Genomic DNA, 11248 nt, shown 5'->3' on the forward strand with positions numbered 1-11248 from the left:
CTGCTCTGACCACAGCCAAACATCAATGCCCACCCCACCCTCCGAACATGGAGGATGAAGACACTGATAATATAAATGTGTGAATTCAGTCATCAGAAAATTTCATATTAGTAATTCCCTCATCAAACAGATGCTTTTCAACAAGGAGTGACACGAGGTGCATCGAGTTTGTCAGAAAGAAAGATAGTTTGACATTCATACTTTGACTTTGATCGCATGTCATTTAATGACAAGGTAAGCTTTACACCAGGGGGAGACAAAGACCCTTCATAGACATTATGCCATCCTCCACAACGGATTACATGATTAATGAGCTCAGGTGATACTTTGTCATATTAAAATAGAAATAGCTGCAACTTTTTTTGTCTTGCTTAGGCAACCACTTTTCACAAATAACTATCAACAAGCCAATGCAAAAGCAAAATGGGAGTGCTGCACGCACAGGCTGCCCTATCAGTTGGATGCAAAACTTCTAAAGCAATCCTTTTTTGCAATCAGCTCTGCATTTATTTGCAGAGAAAGCGACGTTCAAATCATGTGTTTGTAGTGCTGTTCTTGGTCTAAAGTGACTTAAAATGCTTATCTGAGCAATGAGGCAGTTGGGGCCTGGTGATTTAATTGAAACATGCTTTAGCAGAATGTGGGCCGCATTACTGGGTTGTATCCTGAGGGAGGCCCATTGTAACAATAGCATGGAAAAAGGAGAGACAGCGAAGCATGGAGAGAGGAAGGGAGAGGAAGTGAAGGGGGGAGGGTTACAGAACTACTCTTTCAGTGTATCTCAAAGCTATAAATCCACATAGCTGGATAGTTTATGAAATGTATTGAGCAATCAATAACCAATTTTTATGAACTTGACTGATGGATAAAGGATGCACTGCTTACATTACCTGTTTACAATTCATACAACACACGTGGCATTAGTCTGTAGTTTGTCTGTTCTGCTGTATTTTATCCCTTGTAAATGTTTGTTGGAGCAAAACGCACCTGGTTACTGGAGTCATCATTTGTGCGTTCTAAGTGATGACAGATGAATGTGTCTCAACTATCACATGGTGATAGCTTTGCCAGGCAATCTGCGTTGCTACAGGCAAGCCTGGGTTGCTATAACAACAGCTGCTGCTATATCTGCCACTGCTGTGGGTCACGGCTACCAAAAGAGCAATGTACATCACATCCCTCTCCAACTGCCAGTTTCTGTCTCTCCGGCCTTGCATATCAGAAGCAGCTCTGTTACCAACGGGGGGGTGGGAAATCCTGCTTCATGTTGTTGTACTTAAGCTCTGTAAAGACTGATAATTAAAGTAGGGAGACTTTACTTCCAGCAGAGATAAATCAAAAGTTGTCTTTTTTTTTTTTTTCACTGTTTTTCCATGCCGTTAATGAGAGCTGGAAACACCAGGGTGCTTACTGTTGTTAATTTAGAGTTCACTCCATTACTTTCAATAAGAAACTGCATGGAGTAAATGCAGGTCTTTATGTCATAGTAGAGAAAAATCTAAAACAACACTCAGTTTTATTGTGCTCCATTGACTTATTGGCATTTGAGCAAGGACACCAAAGTAGAAGCAGTTTTTAAGATACAAAAAAAATACAACAAAGGAGTTTTGACTCAAGCTGTGCATTGCACTGTTTAATAGTTAAAAAGTAGTTCACTCACACATGAGATATTGTATCTGTAACAGAACAGCATGAAATGATTGAATCAGATTATAAACAATTCCACAGTGCTGCACTGTAAAAAGAGGCACACATTTATTCTCAATAGCTATGCTACTGCAGAACTTCAGCAACAGTCAAAGCTTCATGAATACATTTTAGAGCAATTGAGTGCAGTAAGACTACTGATTGTACATCAGAGCTGAACATGGATTAAAAATGTACACAGAGGAGAGTAAAGGAAGGAGGTCTAGATGAATTCAGATGAATGGAAATTGAGTCATTTTATCTGTACATTTCCATGACATTGTGAATTCATCAGTGCATATAGAAAAACTAAATACAAGAGCTAAATGCACATCCATACTGTATAAAAGCTTTCAAACCCAAAATTCTTAAAAAGACTTTGGGCCAATACAAATAAAACTGACCCAAAAATCATGCCATGGTCTATAAAAAGGTAATAAAATAAACAGGTACAACAGAATTCTTATACAAGTTGACAAGATTGGGATAGATTCTCTCCTCAAGTCATACAGGTTATAGAAATCACAGAGGCACGATTAACTACTAGGAAAAGGTTATTAAGTGTACGCAACTGCAGGTCCAAATATAGCATTGACATTATTAAGTGCAAGACACCAACATTTTTGCTCTGTAAGCTACTGATTGATTGGCACAGAGGTGACTAAAGGGAGGAAAAGGAGCAGAAAAATTGAGCACTTGGACATTTTTGACTGGCTCTTCACAAGACACAGTCGATACACAGGGGAGGTCGATAGGCAGGATTCACATGGCTGTCTGAGAGTAATGATGCGTTCATATTGTCCAGATGAGATCATAGCATCTGCACACAACACGACATCCCATCATGATCAGTATCTGAGGAGAGAAGAGAATATGTTTACCCCAGGTCATCATGAAAGGATTTTTATTAACTGTCAAATGTGAAACAAAGTTTACATTTTATATGATTTTATTGTTATAAGCAACTGTATATTTTCAAGTGTTACATAATAAACATGCAAATTTCTTTCATCTTAGTTTGATATATTTAATATCTCAATGCAAATTAGTGAGTTGACATTTAAATGCAACACATTAAAAAAAAAAAAAAATCATGCATAAAGCTCCACCGTCTGAAATTTATCTAACACCTTTTAATCAAATGATTCTAACTGACTATACTTTTAAGTGGAACAGACTGAATGGGAAGTGAGTACAAATGGAAAATTTGCAATTCCATAAATGGCAGAAATGAAAGACCGATTAAAGGGAATGAGCAAGATGTGACAGAAAAAGCTGGAGTAACAGGACCGCATGTATGAGTTTCACAGATATGAGTAATAAAGATACAAACAATGAGTTGATAGTGAGGAGGAATTATTTCACTGATCAGAGATCAGGCTGAGAGAATCACATGTAAAATACCGTGTCAATGAAAACTGCTTTTATTCGGTAACGGGAGCAGCTGGATTGTCTTTGTGCTCAGAGGGAATGGCTAGGTAGTTTGTCCTGTGGGCAGATTGGTAGAAAAACAGAGGAGTGTCTAAAACCTGGTGGTATGGTACAGCCCCACAGGGAGTTCATTTCTTGCATTCATGTTTTTTTTCAGTTAACACCCATATTCAGTCTTAAACAGTAAACTTTTAGCCTCTTACAAACCATATAAATTAATAAGCTTTCAGTTCTTTATATCAGCAGAGTAATATTGATTAAATTATTTTGTTATCTCTGTTCTGCAGAAAGAGCAACAAACTGGAAGGTTAGCTTTGTCTGACTTTTGGTTGAGTATTCCTTTTAGCTATTTCTCCTTTCTTAAAATTCTTTTAAGAAAGTCAGAAGCTCCTAAAAGGCATAAAGGGACACTAAATGTTGCATCTTATTAAAAAATTACATTCTAAGGCCATTTTTTAAATAATTGAATGCTAAAAATTTCAATAATCACTTTTTTTGCATAATAAAGTCCATCAAATGCACAAAAAAATGATAATCAAAATATGCGTAATGAATTTTCTGCTTAACAAAGAATTAATAAATCAACTAATTTTTAATTAACCTCAATTTCTGTGGAGGCCAGACTGTGCTTATTAAAGACTGTATTGTGTTGTTTAATCAGTGATTTTAGAAATCCCAAAATTTCCAGAAGAAATGTTCTAATTCTGCAGTACTTAGTTAGACGTAGAAACACAAGTTACATTGATTAATTAGTAGACTTCCAATTAATCTTGTTTAGGTGCTAGTGTTAAATTTAATGCTGGGAGAAATTCTTACCACACTACACAATGTTTTCTCCATGAACATCAGGCCATATAAGATCTGTAAAATAAGGACTTGTCAAATAAAATGTTATCCTTTCTTCCCCAATGAGCAGCAATGAGCAGCAATAACAGACAGAAACACTGTTCTGCTGTATTTTATTGTATTTTGTCCTTCCCAAGATTATTTACTCTTTTGAAAACACAGATGGTGTATGAAACACTTTGGGCTACATGTGTCACTGAAGTCTTTACCGTGAACTGGTTGCAAAATAACATTGGTGACTCAGCATACAGTATGTGCTGTGTATTATCTGTTATTTCTATCTTCAAAACATGAAGTCTCTGTATAAAAGCTGTCAAAGTGGGTCTGCTAGCTTAGTCAACACTGAAAATCCTGTGGGAGCTGACTAGACAGGTGTGTTTGAGTCTTTTACAGCACTGACAAGGTGACGCAAAGCGTCAGCTAGTTATAGAGCTGGAAATCCATCTCAGATGTAACAAGGCTGTTTGGAAAAAAACAGCAGTCAGCAGAGTTTAGAATTACTCAGGTCTGTAAGACTGTGTTGGTGAAATACAGATTAAGGTTTCAGGAGTGTTAAAACCAGTGCAGTGTGGACTCAATAACTGCTACGCCTCTTTGTTTGTCTGCTCTTTTGTTATCTGTCTTTCTCCCTCATTGTGTCTTAAAACTCTTTAGCCGATATAGCTTAAATTTATGTAGTATTATGTAATAAGCAGAAATTCAAGCTTCTCCAGGTAACATGAAGTTATTCAACAACAGACTTTCTCTGCTAACAAATACAGACCTGCTGCTTTGTTGGGTTTGTGTAAGAAGAAATTTACTGCACACATATACGTGAACATGTCACAACAAGACACACACTGTTTCAGTTTGTTGTCCACTCACATGAATCTGTGCATGTGTGGATCTGTACATGGGGCTGTGCAGTACTCACGCTGTGTCCTGAGCCTGCTCATCAGACTTGGAGATCTTCCTGTAGCAGTAGACCATTTCTACCAGAAGCCAGAAGGTCAAGAACACCAGCAGTACATACATCATGATCTCCGAGTAGATGGCTGTGGTGTCGTGAGTGGCTGTGAAGCACAAACAGCCGATACGGACATGTTTTATTCAGCATGAATTTATTCTCTGGATATTTTTTAGTAGAAAAATAGGAGAGATTTGTCACAGGTTTATGTAAGTATGCTAAGCTTGTTCAAATCTCTTGATGAACAACCTACTGTCACTCATTATATGGAGGTCTATTTGTCGCCAATAATTCAATGTTGTGGCTTAATTAGGTTTATCATGACTTTAAATTATGTTAATCATATAATCATGCTTTAAAATTTTAAATATTTTTGTTTATGTCTTTACATTCAATATTGCATAGATGTCAAACTCCAGTCCTGAATGGCAGGTGTACCGCAGGTTTCGGTTGTTTCCCTCCTCCAACACCTGACTGAAATTAATGGGTCATCGAAAAGAAGTTAAAAAGACGCAATGTTTCAGCCACAACAATGTTGAATTAGACTTGTTTTTAGTATTGGAACAGGAAAACAACTTAAACCTGTAGAATAGAGGCCCTCGAGGACCGGAGTTTGACACTCCTGTCATATTGGAAGTCATTCTAGTGTATTTCACATAGTGGGTTAATTGTCTTTGAAATCAAGTATAAAGCCAACATGCTTACAAGTTTTAGAGTTTCTGGAAAAAAATAGAGAACAATTAGGGACAACAGTACAGGAAGTTTTGTTCATCTTTTCACAGGCCAATAGGATGTAAACACATTCTAACGGTGACATTTGAAGCTGTATAAAAAGTCTGGACATGTGATTCTTCTCTCCGTTACCTGCATCAACTGCTCGCTGAGATTCCATATTTATTATCACCATATATTTTTCAGAGATTTAATGAACAGTCCTAAGAAAAGCCTATTTCCTCATAAGTAACTGTAGCATTTAATCCCCAAATTACTGTGTAGTTAAGCATTTTGTGAATATTACGTAATGTTCTCTGGTCAAGATCATGTTTTTTAATAAATGTGAAAATGAGCTACGGACTGTGTTGTAAACAGATTGTTATGATCATACCTGTGGATTAATGATAACAGAGCATAAAACAGTTAAAGGTGCCCTGTGGAGATTTGTCAAGGCAGCATTTAAGTTTCGTTATTTTAGAGGAAACTCAAAACACACGTATTTGACAGGGTACCTTTAAGTATGAAATAGGATGAAAGTACAACGTCACAGTGGCTCTGACAACATAAAACGATTTTAACCCTTTCATGTATAATTGTCACTACAGTGGTCAACCGTTCAAAAGCTGTTGATGCTAATGATTTGATTAGTTGCACTACATGACACTTTGATGGGCATGTGGTGTTATTCCACATACTTTCTGCCACGACTGACTAATTGATGTAAGCCGATAAAAGTTATGTTGAAAATCTGCTGGATTTTTGTATTTAAAGAAAATTATCATTAATGCATGAAAGGGTTTAAATTAAAGTTGTTTAGTTTAATAAAATATCATGTTGCTCTTTGAAAAGAAAAACAATTTCTGCTTACTGTAGTCATTCTTTCTCATTTGGCATAAAGGACATTTTCAACTGTGTGTAAAGGGGGACAAAATCCTCATCTCATGTAAAATATGCGAAATAATTTGTTGTTGTTTCCATATTTATTATGTAGAGTATATACAGTTTATCAGTGATGGAGGATCAGTGACACAAAGACCAGTCCCCACAACTCTGTCACCCTTCACTGTACAATGGAAACACATTGTTATCTTTTTATAGCCAACATAGGTATGAGAAAGGATTATAATAAGCAAAATCTGTTTCAGTATATAGTTACATATGCCTTTGACACCTGTATGAACAATTTGTTCATAGCCTTTAAATATATCTCATTTTTGAGCCACTGTGAACCAGTTTGTCAGTGACTGTGTACCAAATTCCAGAAAGCCTGCTGACCAGACAGCTGACATCGTTTTTTCTGATTTGATTCTGCAGTCCCTGCAAATAGAGCCTGTTAGTGTAATATAATCCCTGAGAAGCGAAAGCACAGATGCGTTGACCAAGAGCGATTCTATTCAGCCACTATGGACTACATTACTCTAATATGATTCCCATATAATGACCGCTGCACTGAAGGCTTTCTGAAATTTGATGCCATTGTTGTATGAAATATGAAGGATGCTTTAATTTCATATGCACAAAAAACTCAAACCGTGCCATTCCTTTGTAAAAGTGCACTTAGGAGGAATATTGCATCTGATTCTTCCTTAAAACAAAATATTTTAATATACTTTAAATGGCTCTAATCATTAACTTTAACATGTGCAAGCCAAGAAATGGGGAGGATTTAATAGTTCCAAATATACATGTTGATTTGTATATTCGGTGAAAGATGATGCATTCAGCAAGCCAAGCATTCAGGAAGCTTTATACATTACCCCTTTTAACAGATAGCAAAGTAGCTCGTTTGAATTAACCCGTTCAGTGACAACAAAGGAAAGCTTTGATGGACAATAAAGGCAGACAAAACAAATCACTTAATTATTCCCCTAAAGTCAGAAGAGTCACAGCAAAGAGGAGAGTGGGGGAGAAAGAGTTGCTAGTGGCAGACTGCCTTCACACTGACGCATCACTTAGCAAAAAAAGAACAAGCTGGCATTATAATTGTGAAAGCCACTTATCACAGACTGATAAACATTTTATGTAACAGATGAAGGAGATGCACAGCACAAAGAGGAGACTCTGGGGTCAGCACAGCACAGTGTTTCTCTAAGTGCTAAAATGCCCAATGTATGCTAAGGGAACATAATAGCATACTGAACTGCCTCTGCAATGCAAATTTTAACTCAAATAGTGAGTCAGTTCTGAAAATACTGGTTTTACACAAAGCAGTTATGCAATATTGTAAATCACACAGAAGGCTAAAGTGTAGATAAATGATTATATAAAGGACAATCAACTTCAGAGCCACCGTTGGGTTACTGCTTGCTTGATCATAGCTTTTCATTAACAGTCAAATTTTACTGTATTGATATAAAAACCCTGAATTTTGCTAGACTTCCCCTCAAAATAGAAAGAATTATGAAGAAGGTTACATACCTTTTTCTTTCACATTGAGTGAGATGTTCTTCGTAGTGGTGAATGAGGGGGTAAAAAAGCCAAACTCAAACTCACGAAGAACATTGCACTCGTAAAGACCACTGTCATTATAAGTGACATTAAGGATCACAATGGAAACATCTTGCAAGTCTTGGCTCCCATTCCAGGCCAGACGTCCTTTAAATGGTCCATCTACATCCATTGGACTGTCATTTTCATATTTGTATATCTATTAGAGAAAAACAACGAAAAAATCCTTAATAGCATGAACACAGACAAGGCAAGGCAAGTTTATTTGTATAGAAAAATTCAACTAGGGTGAGTCGAGCTGCTGAAACATCAGAAAATAAGAAGCATAATTTCAAATGAAAAACAAAAGAGAAAGATGCAAAAAGAACACAGATACAGTGTGTGTCATACAGAATAATGTTGCAGAAACCTACATGAGTTTTGTCAGGTTTGGTGTTTTCTTCTCTTTCTAACTTGTAGTACCAGTCCACGCGTGTCTTTGCTTTGACCTCCTCCCTCTTCATACAGGAGATGCATGTCAGCCTCATGGACTTCCCAAGGACTGCTTCGGTCTCTGACGGCACATCAACACATACCGGCCTGCTCAGGTGAACTAGAGGAGAATAGAGATGTTACACAGATATAGCTCAGCAATCACCACTCAGCATTTTTTTTTTTTGCTTTTTACTGCTAATTACTTAGGGTGTGGGGGCTGGTTATGTATATGGAAAAATAAGGAGGGTGTCTTTGCTGGTAAAGGAAGAATATGTTTGTTTGTTTTTTAAACAAGTGCTTAGGGATTCAGTGAATGATAACACAAGTATGCTGTGTACCACAAAAACATCAATTTACACTTTTAAATGCTCATTGGCAGTGATTTTGCACCATTTATACCTTTAATTTAAATTTCAGTCAAGTTTTTTGTACATTAATAAATCCCAAATTAACATTCGATTTTGTCTGTGTCTTGAATATGTTTGAGCCTTCACTGTTATGTTTTGTCAGCAAAAATGAAAACAGAAGACTAAAAATATGCTAATATGCTTTCCTGTTTAGCTTTTAAGACAGCTCTTTAATACTTGTCACTGAACACAAGCATGTCTGAGCAAAAATGCTTATAGATGCAGATATAATTCATCATTCACATTCAGAGTGTCCTATAAAGCTGACACAGGCTGCCACAGTCAGTGACTTACATTTTAGTGCTTTTGCAAATTTTGGGAGAATACAATCCTGCATGCTGAATTGAAAAACACAAATTTTTAACAGAAGCAAAAAAGTCATGAGCCAGTCTTTCTTACTGAGGGCATCAGCTATTGTATTCTGCATTTACACTGAATCCAAAGCTAAGTCAGATGCAGAACTCAGTATGATTAAAAGCTACATGAATTCAATTATACAGCTCTGTGAGCACTGGGTGACAACAATGATGACAAACCTGAGATCATCCAGACCAGAAAATACAAATCACGGCTTCTGCCGGTTAATGTTTGTAGGCAGGGGGAGGAAAAAATGCGTGGGAGGAGTGCAGAAACTATGGGGTAGTGTCAGAGAGGGAGAGCAAATTATTGTGGGTAAGCTGAAGAAAGAATGAACTGAAATATTATTGCATTGCCAGTATAGAATAATGGGAAGAGGTCAGCAAGTGGATATAAATGGGGGAAATTAAAAATTTATAAACAGAAATGCAGATGTCTTGTTTATGTGTGACAGTTGCAGTGTTTGGCCTTGTGCTCTTATATAACCAGAGACCCCAGGGCAGGTTGTGACAACATCAATTCTCTTTTTTTTTCTTTTTCTTTTTTTTTTTTTCTCACAGCCGATTGGATGGTTCACAATGACCAAGGCCCTGGACATTCAGCCACTGTAAGACAATCAATGATTGAATTAAAACAGGGGACTAAAGCAGCTTGAAGAGTTATACTTACCAACAAAAACCAAAAGTATCAAAGTTTGCAGATGAACTCTGTACAGAGTTACCATATTCAGCTCTTTTAGGAGCTGCTGGTGGACAGAGTCTTATTTACTTGCTTTGCCTCAAGTTGTCTTCGCACGAGGTCTTGGGTGAGATGACCGAGCTGTTGAAGTGACTTCAGGACCAGGGACAGCGCCTCTCCTCGGCGGATGGGAGCTAAGATAACTTCCCTCTTCACGTCTGGAAATCCAAAATAAAACCCCTGATAAGCGACCCGACTCGGAGCCAAAAAATGTTTAACAGAGCAGTTGAAATGCGACTGATATTTTCACGAGCTCATCTGCGAATTTCATTCAATTTATCGTTTCAATAGAGTAAAATAATTTCATTATTCCCTTTCTGGAGAAATAAACAAGGCGGCAAGTACGCGAGTGATGATGCAACACACTTTTTCTAGAAAAAAAAAGCGCAGTCAGGGAACCTGTGGATTCTCAGAATCCGATTTTACCTACTTACTGATTCGAGATCTGGAGTCCCGTTCGTATTCAAACAAAAACAGCGAAACCGGTTCTCTCATTTCATCCCTCAAAGAATAACCATATTGATTGTTGGAAGTCTGTTTCCAATGCTGATGACATTTCCCAGCCGCGGCTCACTGTCTGTTTTTTTCAGCAGTCACTTAACGCTGGCAAGAGCGGAAGATTTGCTACGCATGCGTGAGTCACTCCCTCCTACACTACAATGTGCATGACCATATCATTGCCATTTGGGTTCGGTCTATACAACTCATCATGCATGCCTGTCTGTCTGCATTTGTTATTTATTTGACTGCACGGGTTAAACAAACATAACACAGGAGTGCAAGGAAAGGCATACACACATATTCTGTTTAGAAAAATGAGTCAAACGTGACTGTGTCATGAGTTACATAATCACGTTTAGCAGCTACTGGCAGAGCTGCTCACAGATTTATTACACATGAACACTTTCATTATTTGAGTGTCTAAAGCTTCTCCAATGACAATAAAGAAGTAGAGAAAATAATTCATAATGGTTCATGTTCAAGTCCTTTTGTAATGTAGTATATTGTTTACAATGTAGTAAAGTATTTGGACTCTATTTATTTATTGTTTGGCAATATTAGGGTGAATTCAACTCACAGCCCTTGAAAAGTTAGCCTACTTTAATGGTTTCTATTTAACACACTTTCAAAGTGAGTGTGGTAACTCACTTTGAAATTTTGAAAAGAAAACTGAAACCAAGGGAAGATTTGAAAAATGCTG

The 11248-nt window shown here is 37.2% G+C and overlaps 1 protein-coding gene across 2 annotated transcripts; it reads right to left on the reverse strand.

The window, feature by feature from the left end:
• Positions 1-1612: 1612 nt before the first annotated feature.
• Positions 1613-10655, reverse strand: scn3b (sodium channel, voltage-gated, type III, beta). Of its 2 annotated transcripts, XM_041995607.1 has the most exons (7): positions 10482-10655; positions 9979-10205; positions 8485-8663; positions 8042-8270; positions 4877-5015; positions 3091-3174; positions 1613-2541 (listed from the first exon to the last, which is right to left on the reverse strand). In XM_041995607.1, exons 2-6 carry the CDS (start codon positions 10031-10033, stop codon positions 3111-3113), a joined length of 666 nt encoding a protein of 221 aa, XP_041851541.1. In that variant the 5' UTR covers positions 10034-10205; positions 10482-10655; the 3' UTR covers positions 1613-2541; positions 3091-3110. The 2 variants fall into 2 exon arrangements, with proteins under 2 accessions (XP_041851541.1, XP_041851542.1); XM_041995608.1 differs by lacking the exon at positions 3091-3174.
• Positions 10656-11248: the final 593 nt, after the last annotated feature.

This window comes from Melanotaenia boesemani, chromosome 9 (genome assembly GCF_017639745.1).
Source record: "Melanotaenia boesemani isolate fMelBoe1 chromosome 9, fMelBoe1.pri, whole genome shotgun sequence".
Classification (NCBI taxonomy): domain Eukaryota; kingdom Metazoa; phylum Chordata; class Actinopteri; order Atheriniformes; family Melanotaeniidae; genus Melanotaenia; species Melanotaenia boesemani.

Excerpts from the sequence above, each read along its gene's own strand:
- scn3b (XM_041995607.1), bottom strand. The coding sequence starts at position 10,033 with ATGGTAACTCTGTACAGAGTTCATCTGCAAACTTTGATACTTTTGGTT. Across the intron at positions 8,271-8,484 it reads CCAAACCTGACAAAACTCAT|ATATACAAATATGAAAATGA; the intron begins GTAGGTTTCTGC and ends TTTCTCTAATAG. Across the intron at positions 3,175-4,876 it reads GAGCAGGCTCAGGACACAGC|GACAAACTACCTAGCCATTC; the intron begins GTGAGTACTGCA and ends ATCTGCCCACAG.